At 36.9% G+C, this 25,529-nt stretch overlaps 1 protein-coding gene across 8 annotated transcripts in view; it reads right to left on the minus strand.

Annotated features, from left to right (window-relative positions):
* The window catches only part of EYA1 (EYA transcriptional coactivator and phosphatase 1), a 336,777-nt gene that overhangs the window by 305,134 nt on the left and 6,114 nt on the right, over positions 1-25,529 (minus strand). For all 8 annotated transcript variants that reach the window (XR_012416932.1, XM_015454952.4, XM_015454950.4 and 5 more), the window contains exon 2: positions 19,216-19,320. Coding sequence is in view for 6 of the 8 variants with exons in the window: in XM_015454952.4 (XP_015310438.1) it covers positions 19,216-19,248 (33 nt within the window). In the remaining 2 variants the exon portion in view is untranslated. The remainder of the gene's footprint in view (positions 1-19,215; positions 19,321-25,529) is intronic.

Genomic DNA, 25,529 nt, shown 5'->3' on the forward strand with positions numbered 1-25,529 from the left:
GATAGGGTGTTCCTCTGAGAATTCACAAGTCATTGGATGAAAAATGTGTAAATGGCTAGTTGTAAATCAACTTACTAAGGGCCACAGTAGAGCTCTTGAAGGATGGAAGGTGAGAGAGGACAACTAGTTGGAGTTACCAGGATGAATTCATATGGTTGGCCTTTGACTTCTATATAGGAGGTGGCTTTTGCCAGGCAGAGAAGTCACACAGTGTATGTGCAGCCAATGAGGAGAATATGGCTTTTAGAACTCTGAGAGATAGCTCAAGATGATCCTCAGCCAGTAACACATAAATGATTATTTATAGTATGCAAATTTGTATTTGCATACTATGGCCAAAAATACAGTCTTATTCGTGTGTCGGCCATTGCCTACAGTGTTGTGCTCTCTGAAGAGAAGGTTGCATATGAGACAGAGCCACCTTAGAGGTAGGTTAGGATTCGGGGAGGAAGACTGGGCTTTCCTACACTCCTGCGTAGACAACTTCTCTAAAAATCTCCCCTCAGTCCTTAGTCTCTCCCTAGCTATGGCCAACCCTTCCCTACTCAGTCAAACTTCTAGAAAGGGTTGCTAAATTCCAATTCTGTATGTCCAGCACCTCATTTCTCCCTTACTTATCAATACAAGTAATCTGGATTCCACCCTTCACTATCAAACTCAAACTCAAACTACTCGTGTTCTATCCACTGCACAACTTTCAGTGCTTAATTAACTTAATTCCACAAAGAAACCTGGAACTGTCCTGCTCCCTCTGGTTCATCTACTTCTCCAGCTGCTCTTCAGTCCTCATAGTTGGGACCTCCTCCTCTCACTGGTTCTAATATCCCCATAAATCTTTTTTTGTTTGGTCTTTTTCACCTTCAATACCCCTTCTTAGGTCACCTCACATATTGGCTTCAATATTACCTGTTTGCTGATGATCTCAGATCTATACTTTCACGCCAGGCCACTCCAGAAACCCATATCCAAATTTTCAACTCTCTACAAACTTTCTACAAACATCTTGAGTTACGCCAAAAGCCCTTAGATTCAAATGCCCAAAACTAAACTTAAGATCCTATGTCTTTTGCAGTTAAGCATATTATGATGAATTCTCCTTCTCCATGAAAATCTTTTAAAATATTTTGAAAAACGCATCCTGCCCTCACTAAGCCTATTACCAAGCAACTACATCATACAACTTATCCAGATGTCAAATGTATAGTAATTTCAAACCAAGAGAAATGACAAATCTATGAATACTGAAAAAATAGTTATCATAAAGTTCATTAACACAGTTTCAAAGAAAAGATCAGCTACCTTTTACCCAGGGTTTCTCATTATTATATATAAAGGTAATACATTTGCATCACAATGACTTTAACCAAAGAACTAATATTACTTTTTAAAGATAAAAGATGATCAAGTCCCATTGAGTATGTTGTTCAGAAGATAGAGAAAAATGCAATATATACCTCTCTCCAAAATGAAATTATCAATATGCATTTATTAATTATAAGTAGGGAATTTCATATTTTAACTACTTAAATTCCTGATTTAACATATACAATCCCTGATTCTTAATGAAAAATACACAGGATAAAGCACAAAATGCTAACTACTGTCTAAACTAGCAGTTTCCCAATTTTTTTAATCATAAATTCTTCAACAGTAAAAATTTCAGCACACACATATTTATACATTATATGCAAATTGTGCTTTACTAACATATTACATATACTAAAAATCTACAAAAATATATTTTTTCAAAAGGATAGAATTAAAAATTGGAAACTTTAATTTCTTCCCATAGCTCAATGCATTGTACAACCATAGGGGATATCCTACTTTATAAAATTTATCAGTATAAGCAACCATTATCTCTTAATCGTCAACCAATATTTTCAACTACAAACATTTCTTAAATCTTTACTACATATTTACTTGGAGTCTCAGTTCTTCTTGCCAAAGGTATCTTGACTCCCCTTCCCTCCAAAAGTGATCAATATTGGTGGCCCAAGTAAACCATCACTTAAACCTCTCATTTTCCTTCTTTTCCAACGTCTATTTCTCACAACTTATTAGACAGCTGACATTTTAAAAATCAGAATCTCAGTGTGCTAAAACAAAAACCTGAAGACGATATAAAGGTGAAGGGACGATGCTATTTTCTCTCTGTCATGTCTAGGAATAGTGTGACCATTACCTCCCATAAAAGCACTCGGCCTTCAGATGTTTTTCTTATATCTACCATGCACTTCGCCTTCGCAAAGGCAGCTGATCAAACAAAAACTGGCATAAAAATTAAAGATGAGACTTAGAGAAATAAAGTTTGACAACTTCAGCAATGAGAGTGTAGAGTATGAATCAACCCAATGCAAAAACATGCAAACATCTGAAAACAAATCAAAAGAAATAAAATTATAATTTCTTTTTGTTCAAATTAATTCAGTACATACTTCAACAATTAAAAGAATGAACAATGGCCAGGAACAGGATTGACATGTTTGTGGCCTTGTTAGTACATATATTACTTCATAATTTTATAAAATTATAAAATAACCTAAGTTCATAAAATCAGCTAGCATCTACTAATATCCAGAACTTTTAAATTACAAATATTATTGAACACTTTTTGCCTAAATAATGCTTTAATAGTACATATTTGCACTACAAGTCACATGAAATGTGTAAAAAGAAGCATTTGCCATTTATATCTTAATGTACTGTACAGTTTGGTTACCAATTTCTACTGCCAATTTATTTTCTTCACTAAAAACACGAAGTATTTTTTCCTCTATGACAATGAATATCAACATAGAATGTAAGGAAGGAATCTCTTGGAAATGGGTTTGATCTCTTCTGAGTTGGAAGACAAAAAACGTTTGTTACACCTGGACAGTGCTTCTGCTCATGTGACAGTTTACTTTAAAGATCTCATGGACTTAAAATTTATTCATTTTTAACAGACAAATATGAAATATCTACACTATTTCTAGTAAACTAATTTACTATAGTAAGCTACTTTAAATTATAACCTCCTGTTCATTTAATAAAATTAAGATTAAAATATAGCAACTTTTTAGATGGCAATAAATCAAAGGAATTCATGTAATCTTTTTTAAAATACTAAGAAAATAATTCAGGTATAAGTCATGAAAATACAGATGTGTTGACTAAAACCTATCCCCTCTAAGTTTTTTTAAGGGTATAATACTTGTGATTTTGCCAGCAATCTAGGTGTAGTAAATGAGCCTCTGCTATAGACATTGGAACTTTATGCGCAGTCTGGTTGCCTTCCTGATTACTAAGTCTCTCTAAATTAGAGCAAGCAATTTCTCTTTGTTTTACCTAATATTTGAAAATGGCAAAAAAAAAAAAAAAAAAAAAAATCCCCTGGGTCACTGAAAATTATCCTTTCATTCCAGCCGCCTGTTTCAAGTCAGTCAAAACATTCCAGACTTCAAAAGGAGGCTCTGCCTTCTTAGGCCATTTTGGTGTCCCTCTATGGTTGGCCTAGGAGGGATCGGTTATTTGGATAAATTAATTTCTGGAGCCTGCTGGCCTTCTAGAAGACCTCAGTGTCTGACTGCAAATTAGTTCTACTGAACATGAAGAAATCCCTGGACAGGCTAGAAGAAATAAATGGTGATAAAATCTAATACTACAATGTTTGTAATGTGATTTTATTCTGCTGTGTGGCTTGTAAGCACAGTTAATGTTGAATTAAATATTTTAAATTTTTAATAAAGGGCATGAAAGCAGAAAATCAGATCAGTATCCAAGTCATAGCAGAAAAGGCTAAAAGCCAACTTTAAAATAAAACTTCCAGCAGGAACCTTTTATGAGAACAAACAATAATGTCCCAGTTTTTTCCACAATCAACTATGTATTTACATTACAGATACAAACCCCCTCATTGGCCACCCCCTCCGCTGAGGCAGGAAGTCATGCAGTTGAATTATGCTTTAGCTGGGCCTGTGAAGAAACTGCTAGGCAGTCCCTGAGCACTGCGCTGTACAAGTGCCTTAGGAGAGCTTATCCTTAAGGAAGAGAAGTCGAGAGCCAAAACTAACAAACAGGGCCCCTCAAGCGGAACAATGGCCCAGAAAACTCAGCAAAAAAGAAAATAAACTTCATTGGCAGTTTGTTTTTGACTGTTAAGAGCTTAACTACAACTCTATCAAGATTTTAAGAAGGTAAGAAATTTCACACATACTGCATTCTCACAGCTGCTTGAGAGTTTATAGTGCAAATGTATCATCTTGTCTTCCCACGTCTAATCCACTTTAGGAGATACTTGTATCTTTTCTTTCCAAAGTAAACAGAATCACACCTCTGAGAAAGAGATGAAGAACACTTCCTCTCCCCACCTTCACACCCCCAGGGCCAGAGTTCAGCTTGAGTGAGCTGATCTAGCTCCTCATCAACTTGTGCTAAGGCTATCGAAGCATTTAAAACAGTTGAGATATGAAGATCGGAAATAAAGACTAACGCTGTGACTTTTTTTTTACATTCAAAAATACGTACACGTAAAATAACCTAAAATACAGTATTCTCAAAAATTAAAGAAAGTTAACACATGTCATTTTAAAACTTACATAAGGAATTGCAATTACATTATCTTTGTAGTTAGCTGCAAATATATTCTGGTTCCCAAAGTACCATCAATCTCAACAGGTAATTAAATTTGACAGTTAAAACTAAAATGTTTATCACAAGACTGGACACAATAGGTTAAGTATTGTTCCAATCCTACACTTGGGTCCGCTCTTTTTAAAAAAAAAAAAAATCTTTATTTTTTTCTAACTCAAATTAAGCCAGCATTACTTAGAACTGAATCAAAAAGAAGACACATAGTATGACTAATAATAGATGGAAATGAACAATAGAAGTAGATATATATATAGTAAATTAATAATAAGAGCATCAATAAATACTGAGAACAAAAACTACAAAAATGGCTGAATATAATGTTTTCAGTCATATCTCAAATCTGTCCTCAATACCACTCACATTTCAGTGACATGGAATTAAGGGTAAGATCATGATATTTGTGAGTTTCATTTTAATTTAACTGAGATACTCATAGTCTAATGTTTTGAAAAACTTGGAACTACACATGGGAAATGATATATATGCATCTGTAGATTCACTACAGAAATGTCTAAAAGTATAATGCATGGAAATGCATGCATCTATTAACCAGAGAAATCCCTGTAGAATTCTCTTCTGTAAAACTTTAAATGGTGAAACAGGGTCTCTTAACATACATTTTTTGGGGGGTCATTAATCTTATTTTTTTCTTTTTTTATTATACTTTTAGTTCTAGGGTACATGTGCACAACATACAGGTTTGTTACATATGTATACATGTGCCATGTTGGTGTGCTGCACCCATTAACTTGTCATTTACATTAGGTATATCTCCTAATGCTATCCCTCCCCCCTTCCCCCATTAACATATATTTTTAAACCATCAAAATCTAAACATACTTCTTTTTTCCCCCAAATGCAAAAAATGTTAAGTGAATTGCTTTACAAACCATAAGTCAATGGTTCCCAAGCATTTCACAAGCACAACTCTGTTATACTTTTCTCTTAAGGCTGCACACGTTTTCAAAGGTTTTTATTACTTAGTCACCAAGTAATCAGTTAGACAGCCCATTTTAAGTTCAGATTTATAACTGTCAATCTGAACTTCTATTAGAAAGATAATAAAAGAAAAAGAAAAGAAAAGAAACAGGATAAGCTCCTTGAGTTAATTTATGACAAACTAAAGCTTATAAAGCTTATTGCTTAATCATGGATCATATGTCATTTTGCTAAATATTAAGAAGAATTAAGGGCCTTTACTACATTATGGGGTTCATAGAGGGCTTGAAAACTAGCATGGAAATATCAAAAGTATCTATAATCTGTATGTGCTTTATGTGAAGCTTTCTGGAAAAATATAGCAAGGTTTCTTAAAAATTATATGCTAAGCCCAAAGGAACAGCAGAGAGCATTATGCATTTTGCCTTCTTAAATATGGAAAAACCACCTTGATCCTTATAGCCCCACTTACTCTCTTTCATTAAGCACTAGGTAATAAATCATGAATTCACTAAATCTCAGCAGTGGAAAGGATTTTAGAAGTAATCCAGTTCCACCTTACTTTCTAGGCAGGAGTCTCCAATAGATTATCACCGAGCAGTAATGAGCTAAAGCTATATATGTAAAGTGCTTAGAATGGTCTCTGCTACATAGTAAGTGCCTAATACATGTTCTTTATTTTCTGTAGTAATAGGCACTGGACATATCCAAAGAAATAGAACTAATCTCTCCCAAGAAAATCAGCTGATTTCATCTCTTTTTGTAGCTTAAGGACTGTTAGTGGTTTAATGACTTAAAAATATATAATGTATGGAAAATTCTGCTATCAATACAAACTTTTTTTTTGAGACAGGATCTCTGTGTCACCCAGGCTGGAGTGCAGTGGTGTGATCACAGCTTACTGCAGCCTTGACCTCCAGGGCTCAAGTGCTCCTCCCACCTCAGCCTCCCAGGTAGCTGAGACTCCAGGCCCATGCCACCACACCTGGCTAATGTTTTTATTTTTTGTAGAGAGTGGCCTCACTATGTTGCCCAGGCTGGCCTTGAACTTCTGGGTTCAAGCAATCCTCCCACCTTAGCTTCCCAAATGGCTGGGATTACAGGTATGGGCCACTGCACCTGACCTCAAGCAAATTTTTTGGCAACAACTTGAAAGGACTCTTGAAACAAGTTAATATGCAATTCTATTTATATTTTCATTTGGTAGCAAAATACACTTATGTTAAAACTTTTCATTATAGGATTAGAAACTTGTTTTTCTACGTTTACAAGTGCCTTTAGTATTTATTATCTTTTCTCATGTTTTAAGGTGAGTGAGAACATTACAAGAATTTCGGGCCTAGTCTTCCAAAGTAATATAAAATTCTATTCAGCTCTTTTTTTTTCTTTTTTTTAATTTATTTTTTTTTTTTTTTTTGAGATGGAGTCTCACTCTGTCGCCCAGGCTGGAGTGCAGTGGCGCCGTATCTCGGCTCACTGCAAGCTCTGCCTCCCAGATTCATGCCATTCTCCTGCCTCAGCCTCCCGAGTAGCTGGGACTACAGGTGCCTGCCACCACACCCGGCTAATTTTTTGTACTTTTAGTAGAGACGGGGTTTCACTGTGTTAGCCAGGATGGTCTCAATCTCCTGACCTCGTGATCCACCCGTCTCGGCTTCCCAACATGCTGGGATTACAGGCATGAGCCACTGCGCCCGGCCAAAAATCTATTCAGCTTTTATTGGTAGTGAAGGTGAAAGCCACTAACCTCAGTTACAACTACAGCAAATCAATCACCTTTGTCCCAAAAAGTTAATGTAACTTTCAAAGGACTCTAATGCTCAAAGTAATGAGAAGTTCACCATAGAATCTCATTGCACACTTGTGTGAATTAGCCCTGTTATTTCTCTTGCTGCCATTACTAATGGTTCTGTGAATTATAGTCCCCATTCAATGTCATAAATAGATCATATGTTCATTTGAAAATTTTCATTGGCTACAATTTTGTTTTAAGATAGCAGCCTGGCTCACAGTTTAAATTCCAAATGAGTAAGAAAGATGTATATCAATTTTGAGATACCATATTTTAGAAAAATTTCCTAGGGCAAACAGAAAGAAAATCATTTTTTTTTTAAGGCTAGATAAAATAAAATGAAATTGATGAAGTTAAAATACAGATCTAATTTTGTTAGTCCATACTAAATAGTGAGTATATTTCTTTCCCCAAGTAATTTGGAAGCTGAGCAAACAACTAATTCTAACGTGTAATATAACACATTTAACAAATGAACTTTAATAAAAGCCAACTTTATGAATGAAATTTATAAGTTATTTGAGTTCCATTTAATCACCAACAGCTTCCTATTTTGAGAACACAAGTGGTCAACGCAGGCATAACTAACCAAATAGAAACATTTTTCAGATACATAATTTCACACACAAAATATTTTTGAACTCATTTAAAGTTAACCTTCCCAATTTACCAGATGAGGCCAGGTAATCATGGTATTGTGTTAATGTTTCACAGAAACTTAGACAAACACATCACTAAAAATCACCAATGTGAGCACTGAGAATGAATAAAGTAAAACATGTACTCGGTCATTTTTCCTTATGACAGAAAAACCTAATTTTTGTAAATAGAAATTAGAAATGTTATATTAAATAATCAATCCCAAACCCAGCATTCATTTTTAGACTTGTAAAATATCACTAGTATTAAAGTTAATACCTGAATATGCAAAGCATAAAATTTCATTCTTGAAAAACATCCCTGCAATAGCTGTACTTTGAAAGAAATACAGCAGCCTCATTAAAGAAAGAAATCATCACATACTATATACTTTGCCAAATGTTTTTGATATAATAAAAATTTGAGTATTACTAAACATCAAAATAAATTACCATGAACTCTGGAATCCCTGAATGGAATTTTAGTTTATACCTGAATTAAGCAATCACAAGAATGGGTGAATGAATGTCATCCATTGCAATATTTGTATGGCCCAGTACAATGATCTCTGGCATCCCTTTGGACTATAGATAGCATATTTCAAAATGAAAAAAAAAAATTAAATTAAATCAGTAATTTAAAAAAAAAGTTTCTTTTCCCTTTTTACTTACAGAAAGAAGGAAAAAATATTAAGGAGGACACAGGAAGTATTGTTTTTGTTTTGGAATACTGCCTGGAAAAAAACACACACATTTGTTGTCTTTTGAGATATGCTCTTGATAAACATGTAGAGTTTGTATGTTACTACATTGCTGACTAAAGGCATCATGATTGTCTTTGGATCCTCACAACCATTCTGAGATACCCAGTACTGAAATATGATCCTCATTTTGGAGATGAAGATGGGGGCTCAGAGATGATCAGAGACTTGCACACACTTGGGCAGCAGCTGAGTCAGGGCTCCAACACTAGCCTTCTGTTGCCTGACAAACCCACACTCCCTCCTCTGCCCTCACAGGTATGCACTGAATTAACGTGGTAAGAATGTAAGTTCAGTTACTGTTTTATTGATACAAGATGGGAGTACAAAGTCAGAGAGTTGCATGAAATCAAAATTTTAAAAAAAATATGAGAATGTGAGTCTAATTTATGTTGTTTGAATTTGGGAGACCACTTAAGGAAATTTCATGAATTCCTTTGAAATATAAACATTAATTGATCTAATTTAATCTAGTGGAGTACCTTAGAAAAATTTCTTCAATGAATAGAATTTATTTGCACAAAGCACATGAAATTTTTGGTATGCGATTGTTAACATATTTTGCCCACCTAATTTCGTGTATTCATGTATGTAAGTTAAATTAATCTATATTATTAACTTCTTTATAATCCTGTTTTTATAAAGGAACATTTATAAAATTAACCTCATCCTCAAATTATCAAAAATTTTCAATTAATGGAGTTCCAGTTAATGATGTTTAATAGCAGTGGTGTTTGTTTTTAGGGTACCTCTTACCTTCATGAAACCTGGCAGAGCAAAAAAACCTCTAAGCTTGAGCCTGGCCTGTTTCCAAAGGTGCTTGATTCCCTGGAGACAAGTGGGGGCTAAAGCTGCCACACTAGCAGGCCTGAAGATCTTTTTCTGTTTACAAAACCTTGACTCCAGGCAATTGTACTTATTCACTCATTCAACCAAAACATTTTGCACATAGATGTACAAAATAGTGAAACAGTGAGTGTCAGAGGGAGGGTGGTTGTTTCTTTTGCATATTCTCTGCCCTCAAACAGCTCATGGCCTAGAAGGCAAACAGACTTTTAAGTTTGGGTGAACAATACAAGCTAGAATAAAATATATGCTAATTAGCAGTTCAAAGCATTTATTGTGTGAAGAATTAAGATAATGTTTCAGAGGAGCAGATAAAGATAAATAAATTGACATCTGAATGTACCCAGTCTACAAAAACACCCAGTGATAGATTCTGCATAAAACAGAATAGGAGAAAGAAGAGTCATATTAATGATACCTATCTAATTACATATATTTATATAATTAGTTATATATAGCATGTATGCTATTTTAATAAAATTAATTATATTCATGATCAAGCTTTGCTTCTCTTCAAAAATACTGATTATCAATTTTAATGGAAAAATAGGTTGATAAGATCCCTGTATTAGTTACCTATCACTGTGTTACAGATTCATTATCTCACACAATTTTTGAGGAGCAGAACTCTGGGAGCAGTTTAGCCGGGTGGTACTAGCTCAGGGACTCATGAGAACATATCTTGGCTGTCTGCTGGGGCTGCAGTCATCTGAAGGCTTAACTGAGGCTGCAGGATCTGCTTGTAAGATGGCTCACTCCCAAGCTTGTTGAGGAAGGCTCCAGTCCCTGGCCACATGTGCCCCTCCACAGGGATGCCTGAGTGTCCTCACAACATAGCAGCTGGCTTCCCCCAGAGTGAGTGATCCAATAGAGAGCAGGGAGAAAACCACAGGGGCCTTTGTGACCTAGTGTCCACAGTGGCCACTGTCACTTCTGCTATTTTTTTCTCCCTGTTAGAATTGAGTCACTAAGTCCAGATGGCACTCAAGGAGAAGGTTCATCCAAAGGGCCCCTTACGAGGCTCCATCTCTTAAAGGGAGGATTAGCGAAGAATTTGTGAACATATTTTAAAATCACCACAAGCACATCCTAGGAAGAGGATACAAAATGTAGAAGTACTTCTTTATCACTATTCTAGGCATGTTTTAAAATTAATCATAGGAACATTGTATATTATATTAGACATAAATAAAATTATGGATGCACAGAAATGTGGACATCAAAGAATCATTATCACATTAGAGCCAACATAAAGATATACTATGGGTTCTACAACAAGATTCATTGGCTGATGGATGAAGAAGATTGGGAGAAAAAAAAGAGAAGCAGGATTTAGAAATATAGAAATGTATCACACTAGGGTTCAAATGCAATCCTGGAACCATGGAACTGGATCACTGAAGTGAGTACTTGAGTTCACACAGATGCTTGATTTTGATGACTGGTCTTCCTGCCCATCCCTTGGTGACCACCACACATTTATTTTGTGATGCAAAGACTTTATAACTTCAGTTAATCCAATACAATAAGGACACCAGTCGAATCATACTGTGTTAAAATCAGAAGAGATCTTCTCCCAAATTTTCCATTTTACAAATAAAGAAAATGAGGCCCAGAGAGAGTAAACAGTCATATTCAAGATGTCAGGGCTAGCATGATAGGAACAAAATGAGAAATCTTGAAAGGAGAGGGCGCACAACTGTAGACCCACCTTGCATGTAGGGACAGTCATCCCTGGGTATCTGTGGAGGACTGGTTCCAAAACTCTCACAGATAGCAAAATCCTTGGATTCCCCAGCCCCTTAAGTTGGCCTTCTTTATTCACAAGTTCTGCATCCCATCCGCAGATAGGAAGGGCTGACTGGGGTAACAACAAAACAATGCATGGATCCTCCTCTTATCTACATGCATGAACATTATCCTGGGACTCTGTTCCATATGTCTATGGCAACTTTCATGCCATATCTGCAGAGGTGAATGCATGTGATAGAGATTTTCTGGCCCTGGAAGCCTATAATATTTCCTATCTGGTCCTTTATAGAATAAGTTAATTGTATTACTGCTATACCAAAATGGCTTTCTTATTGTAGCTCACACTTCTGGTGATTACCAGATTTCTTTTTCTTTTAAGTATTTAAACCACCCACCCTAGCCCTTGCCCCCCGCCCCACACACACATAAAAAACAAAGTCCTAAAGTCTGTGGCTTTTATTCAGAAAGAGAGATCCACATGCCACGATTGCTAGCTGCTCACTGACACCAGTTCATAGTTCTTTAAACTCTCAGACTCCTGCATGTTAAGAGTTCCAGATCAGAGGCAGCCAGGGGCAATGAGTCTCAATGGTTAGGGCCCCTCTTTCCTTTCTTTCCAGCATCAGCCACAAGCAATTTTCATCTTTGTCACACTCCATCTGTTTGGTGCATATGGACCAAGTGAGCTACACCAGAACACAAGATGTTGGCCAGCTCAGATAAACAAACATTTACTGAGTGCACGTAGAGGGCTTGACATTGTGTTTGGCCCTGGAAATATAAACATGTCACTGTCCTGGCTCTGGAGTAATTTTCCTGTCAAGGTTTTATTTTTTACTGAAAATACCCAACTGCTAATACAACCTGGTGCCCAACGTGAACTTTGACGTCCAGTCTTTTTGAAACTCAGATCACATTCTATCCTGGGCTCCTTTACTGTGCCCAAGCCAGCCTTGCCTGTTCAAATGAAAAAATTTGCCTAATTCCTTCCAGCATGGTCTGATGTTCCAAGTCATAACCTCATCTTAACCCTGTGAATGTCTGTCCGTTACATCAAAGTTAACAGATAGTACCTCATTCCCCCAGTCAAATACATTTTAATTAAATAATGACTAGTGAGGCCATCCCAGCTCAAATTTGAACCCAAGAAGTTGGGGCCCAGAATCTGTGCTCTCATTAATGGTATGTCTTTCATACATTATTTTTAATCACACAATCATGCAAGAAAGGTATTATGCCTAATTTACAAATGAGAAAGAACTGAGGCTTGGAAAGGCGAAAACAACTTGCCCAAGTACAGAGCTAAGACTGAAGCAGATGTGTCTGACTTGAAATGTCCTGCCCTTTCCAAAAAGATGCTTCATTAGCCTTGACGCTAGTGGCTGTATATACTGCTTTCCAGTATACAAAGTGCTCTGGCATACGGTATCTTTATTTCTTCATCCTGGGGACCCAGCAATATAGGTCTGCTATCTCTACTGGTAAAAAACAAAATTGAGGCATAGAAATTGAAATGACTTTCATGAAGTTATTTATTGAAAGAATTCTTAGAATAAACTGTGACTCAGAACCAGGAATTCTGAATCCATGTCAAGGTTCTCTTCACTATGCCTATCTGCTTTCCTAAGTTCAAGTTATTATCTATTTGCCGAGTACCCGTCACATCCAAAAAGACTACCCCAACTCTAGGCCTTATTTCTTCATGCCAAAAACGCAAATCATCATTGCTATCGATAGATAAACAGAAAGATGAAAAATTAGTATACTAGAGATACAGCATGTAACTGATAGTTGTTTAAAAACCTTAAGTATTGGAAAATAATTATATATTCATTATTAGCTTTATCCATCAAATAGTTAGATTATAGTTGATGGCATATCAAGGGTTAAATCTCCCCATCTGTAAAATGATGAGGTAGGATCAGATATGTGCTTTCAAACTGGTGCTTCAGTGATCTCAACCTGGGAGTTTTTTGACGGTCCATCCCAACAGCCAATTATTGGGTGGTCTGCCCAGCCCCTCCTCTGGGAACTGTGGTGTTTCTGCTGCAGTGACCTGCTCTATCAGGCGCAGGATCATGATGCATTCAGGACTGGTCAGAGGTTTTCTTCCTGCATGGTGGATGACCCAGTAATATATAAACCATGGTGGTTAGCCAGTACTGTGCAAGGGGAACAGAGAAAGCCAGTCTATAAACAAAAAGAGGACTGAATAAAACATGCAGGAAAAAAGAAAAAAAAATTACCTGAATTCCCCAGATGCCCTCTTTCTTAAGACTTTCCTTTTGTTTGCTTATGCCAGCTCATGGTAAGTTCCATTACTTGCAACCACATAAACTAGTTATTCAAGGTGCTGAGACAGGAGGGGGATAGGCAGGCAAAAAGATAAGTGTTTAGGCCCCACACTCTTATTCATCTTTGTTATGGGTTGAATTGTATCTCTCCAGAAACAATAAGTGGAAATCCTAATCCCCACTATCTGTGAATGTGACTTTATTTGGAAATAGGGTCTTTACAAGACGTAATCAAATTAAGATGAGGTCATTAAGATGGGCCCTAATCCAATCTCACTGGTGTCTTTATAAGAAGACATGGAGGGGCACAGATGTAAGAGGGGCGAAGGCCATGTGACAATATAGGCAGAAATTGAAGTGCTGCAGCTACAAGTCCTAGAAAGCCAAGGATGGCCGGCACACTCCCAGAAGCTAAGGAAGGATTCCCCTCCAGGTTCCAGAGGGAGCATGGCCCTGCTAACATGTTGAATTTGGACTTCTAGCCTCTAGAACTGTGCAAGAATGAATTTCTGTTGTTTAAAGCCACCCACTTTGTGGTACTTTGTTACAGAAGTTCTAAGAAAAGAATGTAGGCTTCCAATAAAGATGCTCTGCTTTTAAAAAATGAAATTGTAAATATCTGGATTCCATGGTTTTATAAGTAAGTTATCTAAAAGTTTCACTTATATAAAATCTCACTTGGGGTGAAGCTGAATAAATGAAACCCTGATTTAGCATAAAATTTCCAAGTTAATTTCACTTCTACATGTGTATTATACTCGTATAACTACTTTTAGTAACTTCTGCTAAAGGGTGGATTTCTTTCTATTAAAAAATATATAATTAATTTTTCCAGTTTGGTTAAAAGTCACCTTTTATTTCTAGAATCTCCAAGTACAGGAATAAGGTACATACATGGTTTATTTAATAGTTTTCTTGCAAAACCCAGCATCTCAGCAAAAGCTGCTCTTAGCACTTCAAATTTATCATAACTTAAAGGAGGCACAAGAGGTACAGTTATGAGAGTACAATGGAGCCCTAAAATAAAATTATTCCAAGAAGATCTAGAATACCATCATCTAAAATTTTTGAAAGAAAAGTAAATTAAGTATCTACCATTTATAACAAAATGCTCCTTTTAGAGTCTTAGGAGACCTAATTCCACCCCCCAATGCATGCGCTGACAACATCATGATCAAATATAAGCAGAGTTGGTGTTTATAATACCTGATGCAGGTGTGATGGTCACATTTTTTAAATTGTATTGTAGACTTGCAGGTGGCCAGATAATTTTTTATTCGTGGTCACATTTTTCTAGAGATGTTTCCAATAAAAAGTGCATTAGAGTTATGTTGTACTTTTCAGCTTTCAAATAACATTTGAATACATGATCCCACTTGACCTACAAAATTGTGATTTTAAATCAGAGAAGGCAAATATTATCATCTCTGTTTTATAGCAGAAGAGACTGATGCTTATAAATCTGCCCCAGGTCATACAGCTAGTAAAAGGTAAAATCAGATCTTATGACTTCAAATCTAAAATGTAGTTTCCAAAACACTAGGCTCTCTATTTGATTCAGACACAAGTTTTGGGTTATCAAGTGGTAGGTTTTTAACTGCAGGCCTCACAACTTCATAAGGAAAATAGAATGATTTATTTTCAAAATTCACTTTAAAAAAAGTTAGTAGGTTCTGGTTGTTGTTGTTGTTGTTGTTGTTTTTATCTTGACATGATTTCTTTCTAGAAATACTTGTAAACTAAAGAAGCTGAAAGAAGTGGTTATAGCTCTGCTGTTTGATGCTTGTGTTTCCAGTGTTTACCTTGGATGGAGACAATACCACTAAGGTATCAGTGGTTTCACTGCCATGGCTGCTGAGAGAGTGGAACTGTGCTCATCCAGATGGGAACCCCTCAGAGGCGAATAGAGGAGTGGCAAGATCATGACAGAAATGATGTGAAAGCCCACAAACCTCCTCCTCTCCATGATGTCCTCATGAAGTGAAGAGATGAGTGGATAGAAGTTACAAAATCACACGTGTTACTGCTTCTTCTTAAATACAGGAGACACATAAGCAGAACCTTCCAGAATTAGAAAGGTGGATTTTCTGATTTAACACTTCTACTCAGGGTCATAGGATCAAAATAAGAAGTAGCTTCACCTCTGCCCATGGTCTTTCATCATAGGATAGACATATTGCCAAAGCTCTGCTAGGGTCAACAGGCTATATGATAGGAATATTGCACTTTTCAATGTTCATACGATTAGCTATTTCCCCTTCCTCAAGTATCATCAGTCCCCTCAGAATTTTTAGCTTCAAATCTCACAGTGACAGTGGTAGCACCACAATGAAGAATGAACACACCCTTGGAATGAACACACCCTTGTTTAAGGGCTTTCCTGCACTGCCACCCTCCCATCCACTGAAAGCACAGGGAAGCTCCTCTTAGCCTTTCCCACAGAGAGAAAGACTCCGTAGGCTCACCAGACATCATGGAGCCAAAAGTACACTGGTAGCTAGTGTCAGCCTCCTCCTCAGCCCAGAGCTCTGAGCTGAAAGAAAGACATGAAGAGGCATTGCCACCTTCTCTTTCGATCTTGTCATATATGTATCTAGGGAGTAGAGAAAGAACCATTGAGACTTGAGAAAGAATTGTTGTTTACAACAGCAATAAAGATTCATAACATGATACTAATAATAGCACATGTTGAGAGTTACAAATATGCTTTGTAAGCTGGCATTGTGTGAAAAAACTTTCAAGAAGTATTATTTTGTCTTTAATATCATCTTTCTGACAAGATCAAAGGTCTGATTCCTTTGATCAGAAATATGCTTATGGAGGCAAGTATTTCAGCCTCACTGGAAAAGGTACAATCTAGAATGTACCATTAGTAGGTGTAATTCTGTGAGCAAAGAGCTACAGAGTGTAAGAAAGAAGTATAAAATAATAAAACTGGAAAGGACCTTAGGTTATATGGATTTTACTTTTCTCATTTTACAGATGCACACATCAAGGTTCCCAGAGAAATACTTGGAATATATTTAATATATTTTTAGAATATATCATGGACACAATGGATACAACTCATCTATAAAAAGGAATAACCTACGGACACATGCAACATCACTGATTACCCTCACAGACATGATCCTAAGTGAAGGAAGCCAGAAACACACTGACGATTCCACTTGCATGAACTTTTAGAACAGGCAAAACTGAGGAAAAGTGGAAACAATTAAAACAGCAGTTGCCTATAGGGTCAGAGGATGAGTATTGGGGAGGTGCTGAGGGTGAAGGGTCCAAGAGGGCTTTCTGGGAAGATGGAGATGTTCCAATTTATGACACAAGGTGTAGGTTACACAGCTACATCCATTTGTCAAAATGGGGCAGTTAAGATTTGTGCCTTTTAATCCACATACATTTTATCTTAGAAAACTATAAAGGAAAACAGCAATCTTTCGGTGGTGGTGTGATGAGCATGTGGGGGGAAGATGGAATGAGAATGGCAGAATGCTGTTAACTGTCGAAGTGGGCACAGGGGTTTTTTACTCTAAATATGGCTGAAATGTTTTGTGACATAAACTTGTGAAAGATGAACGTGATGAGCAAGGGAATGTTCAATCATGTTTGGAAGTGTGAGCACTTTGGATACTGGTCCAGGACTCCTTTCGATTCCTTAAGGAGACAGGGCCTTGGCTGTGTCGCCCAGGCTGGAGTACAGTAGCACAACCACCTTTAAATTCTTTATATTCTTGAGTTACCTTAATGTTTTTAGCTAAGTTCTACATCCTCTTCCCATCTTGAGCCTCTCTCCCCACCTTCCTAAAGGAAAGGAGAAACCTGAGAGCCAAAGGAAGCCCGAGGAGCCCATCCAAGGCATCACAGGAAGGCCTCTGAAGAGATTGTGACCCCTCCTGGCTGAGCAGGCAGCTGCCAAATTGCCAGGACAGTCTCCAATCAGTGCCACACAGTGTTTGCCCGTGAGAAATACCCCTTCCTTGTTCTGCACTTCTGAGATAGCCAAATACCTTTCAAGGTTGAAAATGCTTCGTTCTCACATAACAAAAACAGGAGAAAATGAGACGCAATTATATTGCCCTCTCACGTATCTTTTATTATGATGGCCAAATAAATTCTTTTAATCTTTACATTTCTTACCTATTTGTTATTTTAGTCTCAAATCTTACTTAATGTCTTCTGTCTTAAATTAGAATTTGCATAATGCAAGGTATCAAAAGAAACATTATTGGCAGCATTTCTTTGCAGTTATTATTAAATTAGTTGGTGATTCTCCAATGTATCAACTTGCCTCCATCTAGGGAGCAGAGTTCATAAAAGGTGGCAGTTAAGAAGTTACTAATGAGTTTATTTTTCATTATTTTTATATGAACTACAAAAGTATTTTAACCTAATAAATTCAAATATCACAGACCCATCATAGGAGTTTAAACAAACAAACAAATGAATTAAATGGGTTGAGTTCATTTTCTGTTTCGGGTAAAAGCTACATGATACAAAGTGATCTCAAAGTGCTTTATGTGAATTATCTCACAAGTTGACTTAGAAGATCCATAAAATACACTAGGTAATTATATACAGTGTGACTGCAAAGATACCTTGATAGCACTTGACCATTTGTTATTAAAATTCCCATCCATTAGCAGTCCCGGCTTATTGCATAACACCAATAGGTCTTGTAAAACACACATTTACAGGAACCACAACAGTGTTACTAAAGATCATGCTTCGGGCTTGGAAGAATTCTACTGTGAACAAAGCTGAGCTATGAAATCACAGGTCAGAAAGCATCTTATCTGGTCAGGGGACTTACAATGCAAAGTCACGGATGCCGCCCCAAATGTTGTTATGGAAATTTTCCAAGAAAACAACTTTAACTTACTGAAGTATGCTTTTATAAAATTAAAATTCATTGAATTATTCAAGTTCTAAATAACTCAAAGGTTATTTGTAAGATGACCCCTAATTGGGAATATTCATTTATGAACCAAAGGTAGCTTTCTTTCTTCCTGATACAAATCTGTAGAAAATCTGTGAACCCTTTCTCTGCTGCTCACAACAACAAACAAAATATAACCTAAAGCTCTCTTATTTTAAAGCCCATTCAATAGTTCATCAAACTGTGAAACTTCTTCACTAAACACCTGTTTTGAAAAAAAAAAACACACACACAGGTATATTCATAAAACAAATACATATAAAACAATTAAAAAATTGACATTAAGTTTTATGAGGCACATATATGCTTTCTCTGAGGCAAAGAAACCATAAGCCTAAAAATTATCTTATGCATATTGGTATAATTACATAACACTAAAGGTTAGGTTTTTCCATTATGGCTCTACTTTTGATAACTGATACCTCTGAGAAAAGATATAAATTAGGTTAGGCTGATGAAACAGTGTACTACTTAATTCATAACCTTCAAAATCATTAAAAATTGGTACATTGGTACAGAGCTTTTGACAATTTTCCAGATACTCAGGTTACAATAAAAATGCCATGATGATTTTTAAAGTAGTAACTCTTTCCTTAGGACTGACATTCTGTTTACTTACAGACTGTCCATTTATCCCGCGGGGGTCTTCCATTGAAGACTTCTTCTGAATTATGTATGGGCTATTAGCTACACACTTCTTCACAGGGTTCCAACACCCCTGCACCTGTGAACAACAGAGCATCACGCAGCTGTATTAATTGTGTGGCATGAAATTCAGAGCTGGCCTTCACATCTGCAGCTTTCCATTTACCAGCATGTATACACAAGTCAAGAACACTTACCTTCACTGAATGAGTCTTTAAAATAAATATTATGGGCTCACTGTTTATCACAATTTACATGAGCCAAATGTGGCCAAATTATAGCTCAGTTGTGTCTGCTGTCAGCAGCTGCAGCCCAAGGAAAGAAAGGGTGGTAGGGAGGCAGGGGGAGCAGCTAAATATCCTTCCGCACACATTTTTGAGCCAGCAGTACAAGAGCTTTTTTTTTTTCTTCTCTTCTTTTTTTTTTTAATTTTTGAATTTAGTTTCTCCATGCTATCTATCAACGTCAGCTGCACCACAATGCAAAGAGGAAATACTAACAAAGAAATATGATTGTAGTCTGAACAAGGATGAAAGAGAAAAAGCTAGAGTTGAGTGTTTTACCCTTAGGGCAAGGATATTATACTGTTTCTTAGCAAGTTTACATTTGGTCACAGTTTCATGGATGATTAAGTCTGTACCTTCAGACTCAACACCTTCAGGAAGAATGGGTTTGGGGGATGCTTCAAAACATGTACAGTAAATGTGGCATTTTCAAATATATTCTACATGTAGCTATCTTAAAAATATATATATAGCAATTTAAATGCCACTCTAATTTCCTAACTTTCAGAATTAATTTTTGTGCTCATGCTCAAATGAGGTACTCAAAAGATACTCTCAGGCTTTCTTGTTTGAGCTTGGCAACTGAGCAATTATTCTACCTCTCACATAAACACTAATGCAGCACATGGAATTTTAAGCAAAAAGTAAAATGCAATCTTAGTATTACCAAGATAAAATTACACAACAGAGAACATGTAGTAGTGTAACTTCAGTATCACTTTTTATAAAAGTACTTGAATTTCTGCATGCTCGCATATTAGGAGAGCTACTATAGTGGAAGTCAAGAGATTTCAATTCAGGTCCTGACTCTGCCACTAAACAGCTGAATGATCCCATGTGAATAACATAGACTATCTGAACCTCAGTATTCTCATCTGGAAAATGAGAAATTTTAACTGAGTATCTTGCAGCTTTATATTTTACACAACTATTTCATATTTTATAATGTAATAAGTCTATGTATTTATAATTTTCAGGTAAAATATTCCAAGCATGGTTTATTTAAGAAGTAATTTTGAAGTCCTAGGAGAATTGTCCCTTGTTTGTTTTGCTCAACATTATCAATGCTGCAAATGTATGCCCAATCCACTGTCAACATAAAGTTGGTGCTTTTTGGTCAACATAAAACATAAATAACTAGATTCTTAAAATTTAGAGAAGTCATGTTAAAGCACTATGGTTTTGTAATTTTAACAAGAAACAATTCCATAATGTCAAGTTATGGCTAAATAAAAATCATATGAATGTATTGATGCTATGTCACACCAAGAAAATATAACACTTTATTCTGAATTGTACTCAACTGCAGAACAGAATCTTAAAATTCAACAGCATTGCTTTTAGAGGATTCCTTGCATAATTAGGGAAGAGCTATTACAGAATATCCTAGACTGTTTTCATTGCTTAAGTTACTCTCAGGAGGCACATTAACTGTTCCAGGCACCAAGGTGGGATTTTAAAATAATGATAATAATCCTACCTTACATTGGTAAAATGCCTTACAGTTTACCAAGTGCTTTCACACAAATTGCCCACAGTGTACCTATATGAGGTAAGACAAAGCCCAGTCTCATTCCTCACAGAAGGGAGCAGGTCTAAGACAAAGCCCCCTCTGATTTCCCATAAATTCCCATCCTCTCCATACCTGTCCTGTGAACAAGTTTCAATCAAAATCTGTACATTTGATATTCCAGGATTATTTCCCATGTGTTTCTTTCCCATATTTCCATATTGAACTTACTGAACAGTTTAAGGTATTAAGAATGGTCAAGTTACATGAGCATGAAAGGTATTTCATTTGTAATTTTATTTCTGCTGAAGATGAAACTATTCTGTACTAAATTTCATGTTTGTTATTGTTTCCTGGGCTAAAAAGAAAAGACAGATTACTGAGAAGTCAAAACAGTCAGCATTCATCGACTTCAGGTAGATGCCTCCAGTAAAAAAGACTACCACTCAAAAATCAAAAAGTCACAGCGAGCCATGGACTTTATTTACAAATCCTCCAGTGCTTGCTAAATCAGTATAGTTGTTTCCAGATTTCTACATGTCAATCCAAACCATGAAATATATGACATGACTGGGTCTACTGATATTTAGAAGCCTGGCTCTGGTAAACCTTTAATTCCCTTGCTGGACTTGATCTTTCATGGTTTATAAATAAGCCTGTCTCCATAATAGCATTCATCTAGTGGAACTGCAATTATTTCTCTACCTGTCTCCCCCACTAGACTGTAGCTCCAAGAGAGAGAGAACCATGCCTTACTCTCTGGTTCTAGTCACATATGGCACTCATTAAATATTTTGAATGAATTAATAAAATAAATGAATGAATGAATGTTATTGATACATGACAACTTTTGAATACTTGTAAACTCTGAGCTAGAAATAAATAGGCAGTTAAATGGTGGTGCTATCATTCAATCAACTAGAAAGCAACCACCAAATTTCTGGTCCTGAACTATATTTCAAGTATTCAAGTATCCTAAGAAACAGGCTCAAGCAAACCTGGTGACTTGATGTTTATCTATCCAGCTACCTGCCTGCCTACCTACACACATAGAGAGTAACTAGTCATAAAACTGTATAGACCTACACATAAACATATATGGAGGTGAACTTAGAGGTGAACTTCTTAGAGGCTTTGTGTAAACCTAGGAGTGGTTTCCAGGAAAGGAGTAGAAGACTATCCAGGTAGGCTAATCTAGGTATAGATTAGGTAGGGGGACACACTGATGGAGGATTAGTGGGATGACATTTGTTTGGGGAGAGGTGTGGAGTACCAGAGGCAGGTGCCTTGGTGTCAGAGGCACCCCTACAGACAGATGCCATAACTGTGGTGGTCATTACCAATTCATAGACCATCCCCAACACCTTGTAAAAGCAGGGAACTGGGTTAATCACTCACTTGTGCATCTACCCAAAATGGCCAAATCCTTTACTTACCCACTTTTGAGTCAACTATGGTGGTACCCTCCAGAGGAGGCGTGCCCCTTGGAGTTGTACACAGTGGAATCCTACCCTTCTATTGACCCCTGAAGTGAAATTTTCCTTCAGAAAGAGACAAGGACTAAGAGGCATCTAGGGCCCTGTCTACCAAGTCTAACCTTCTGGGTTAGCTATTCACCCTAAGCACAGAGGAAAAGCCTCTTCCTGAAATGTACTGCATCAACTCCTTAAGTAGAAAAAAAGGGTCAACTGAAAAAAAATTGAGGAACAGCTGCACGGTGTTAGGCTGGAGATGCATTTAGTGATAGCCTGACTCTCCATATTTTGTAGCTGTGTGAGGCCATCTAAGCAGAGCAGAGAGTGGCATGCAGCCCCTTCCACGGCCACCACAACCCATAGGAAACAGGGTAGGGGCACCCTCAGCTCCAGGTGGTAGAGCGCCTGACTGGCATTCACAATACCAAGCCAGATGCTTGCATGGGCATCTGTTGCTGAGCAGAATGGGCCGGTGGCATGAGGAACAGCAGAAGACCTCCCAGACAACAAGGAAACAGGAGTGATGGCCACATTTGAATTGATCTTTCCAACACCTTGGGGAACTATGCCTTCTTCAATCCTACCCTCAAAGAAACCCAGCTAGGGAAAGTGGAGGAGGAGAACTCAGTCATGGTCTTTGCTGACCATGAATGAAGGGGATGTTTTATAAAGCAAGATTTTGGACTGTTAATGAAAAGCTAATTTTGTTAGGTAGCCTCACCTGATACAGGAATAATGAAAGTTTTAGGAAGTGTCTTATATTTGCCACTCTAGGGAGAGTGGAGTGGAAAGGAGTTGAAATCAGTGTATACATCCTAGCAAATGAACTATGGCAGTAAATGTTAGATTTAGGTACTGATCTAACAGACTCTGCAGAAAAACACTAAATTGAGACTATAATCTGACAAACACTTGCAATCATACAAAATCCCCCTTGGGGGCCCAGAAGCCTTAGGAAGTTGGGCCACTGGTGATGACATTGTAATTATAAGATAAGAGTTCTGATAAGAGTTCAGAGGTACATATTTGGAAGTGATATTTTATGCCCTATTGCAATCCATAGGCCTATTAATTTTCAAAATACAGAATAGCTTTAAACACAGAAACTTTAAAGTACATAAAATTTTTTTAAAAAATCTATTCTGTGCATTCCTGCTATAATTTAAACTCTCCCTGGGCTGCCAATCTTTCTTCCCAATTCTACAAACAGCCCCTACTCCTTAGAAAAGAAAAAAAAATATGCAAGAGAACTCTGAGCCTAAAGTTTTCCCAGGTTCAGTTAAATCCATATTCACCCTATACAGACACATCATTCTTATTCTCTCCATCAGCTAAAGCTAGGCAGTTGACAAAATAAGCAATAGCACCCCATTGTACGGGTAAACCTTATCTTATTTTTATTTTAGTTCTAGCTCATAACAAACATCCTGGCTATTTTCAGAACAAAAGATTAGGAGAAGAAAAGTTGGAGAAAGTGTAGATTATCCTGACATGAAGCAGACAGAGAAAGGGTCAAGCCAGGCAGGCCATTGGGACAGACTTCCCAGGTTGAAGAAAAATAGGGTGAGGGTGGGAGTGGGGGGTAATATGCTTGGGAAGAAAACAATATTTATTTTTTGTTTTATACTTGACATGTATTTTAATTTTTCCTGCTGATTTTGAAAAATGGGTTAGATTTTAGATGCCATATTTTTCATCTCTAATGAACCAGAGACCCATCAGATACTGGTAATAACTTGTGGCTCCTTGGATGAAAGAATATTTTCATTACAACACACCATCTCTTTACTCTTTGCCTTCTCACCAAGTGTTGAGTTTTCTAACATTCCTGAGAAGCAGAAGGAAACTAGTGGCTGAACATTGCTTTATAGAAAAGAAAAGGGCTATTCTGAAATAAGTCCCCAGAAGACTACAACTACAGATTGAATAAACATATCAAATCAAGGGGTTTCTAAGAAAATTTACAAACAGAAGCCTGCAGTGAAATGAACCGTTGGATAAATGACCTCCAGGGCCCTACTCAACTCACTACTTCATGGCTCCAGAAGCCACAAGGTGCCATGTCTGTCACCTCTTCTGTGCTTTCTTCGCCTTCCTAAGGAATTTGGTTATATCAAAGAAACAGAGATTGGGCATACTCAGATGAGTCAGACTCAGAAACCATATGCTCATCAGTCTTTCAAACGGTAAAAAGGGGTACATCCCAACCACCGAAGCTGTTAATGAAAAACAAGTTGGTCTCTACCTTGGTGAAAGTCTTAATTGTAGATGTGGTTTCTACCAAAGTAAATGTGTACACCAATATCTTTTTTATAGGTTTTCCACTCGTTTACTGGTACTGCTGATTTAAAGTTTTAAGGGTGAAGCCTGTTTATAAAGAATAGACAGGCTTCAAAGTAAATATGATCAGATTTCTGCTTCTACCATATGTGACTTCCTTCTAACTTCAGATGAAAAATGCAAGGTAAGTAGAAAGTCAAATGAACTGATCCTTATTAGAATGATGACATGCTTATTTGGTAAGCAAAACTGAGTTCAAACTATATTTTCAAGAACATTAAACCTACAAATTATTTTAATATAGTACTTACTATGTGAACAACATTAAGAAAACTCTAAATAAGTAACGATTGATTATTATTGATGGCACACCCATAAGGGATTTGAGGAACAGTGGTATGTACACAGCTCGAGAACCACAGTCCTATAAGACCTGTATGTAATGAGGAAATTCAAGCAACCAAAAGAAAATCATCTAAAACATAATCTAATTGCACATAAGAAGCTTTGCAATTTTACTAGGGTGGTATATTGATTCTGCTGCATCCACTGAATTTGGGGCGTTGCTAGTCTTCTTCAAATGTTGTTTTGATACAGTATATCACAGAAACAGTTTCTGAGTCTACTAAGTCCGTAGGATCAGTCTTAAAATAATAAGCTGCAGAACAACTGGCAGCAAGCAAAACTGGCTCCACTCAGTTGTTATTTTTGCTGCTGTCCAAATTAATCACTGCACCTA

This window comes from Macaca fascicularis, chromosome 8 (genome assembly GCF_037993035.2).
Source record: "Macaca fascicularis isolate 582-1 chromosome 8, T2T-MFA8v1.1".
Lineage (NCBI taxonomy): Eukaryota > Metazoa > Chordata > Mammalia > Primates > Cercopithecidae > Macaca > Macaca fascicularis.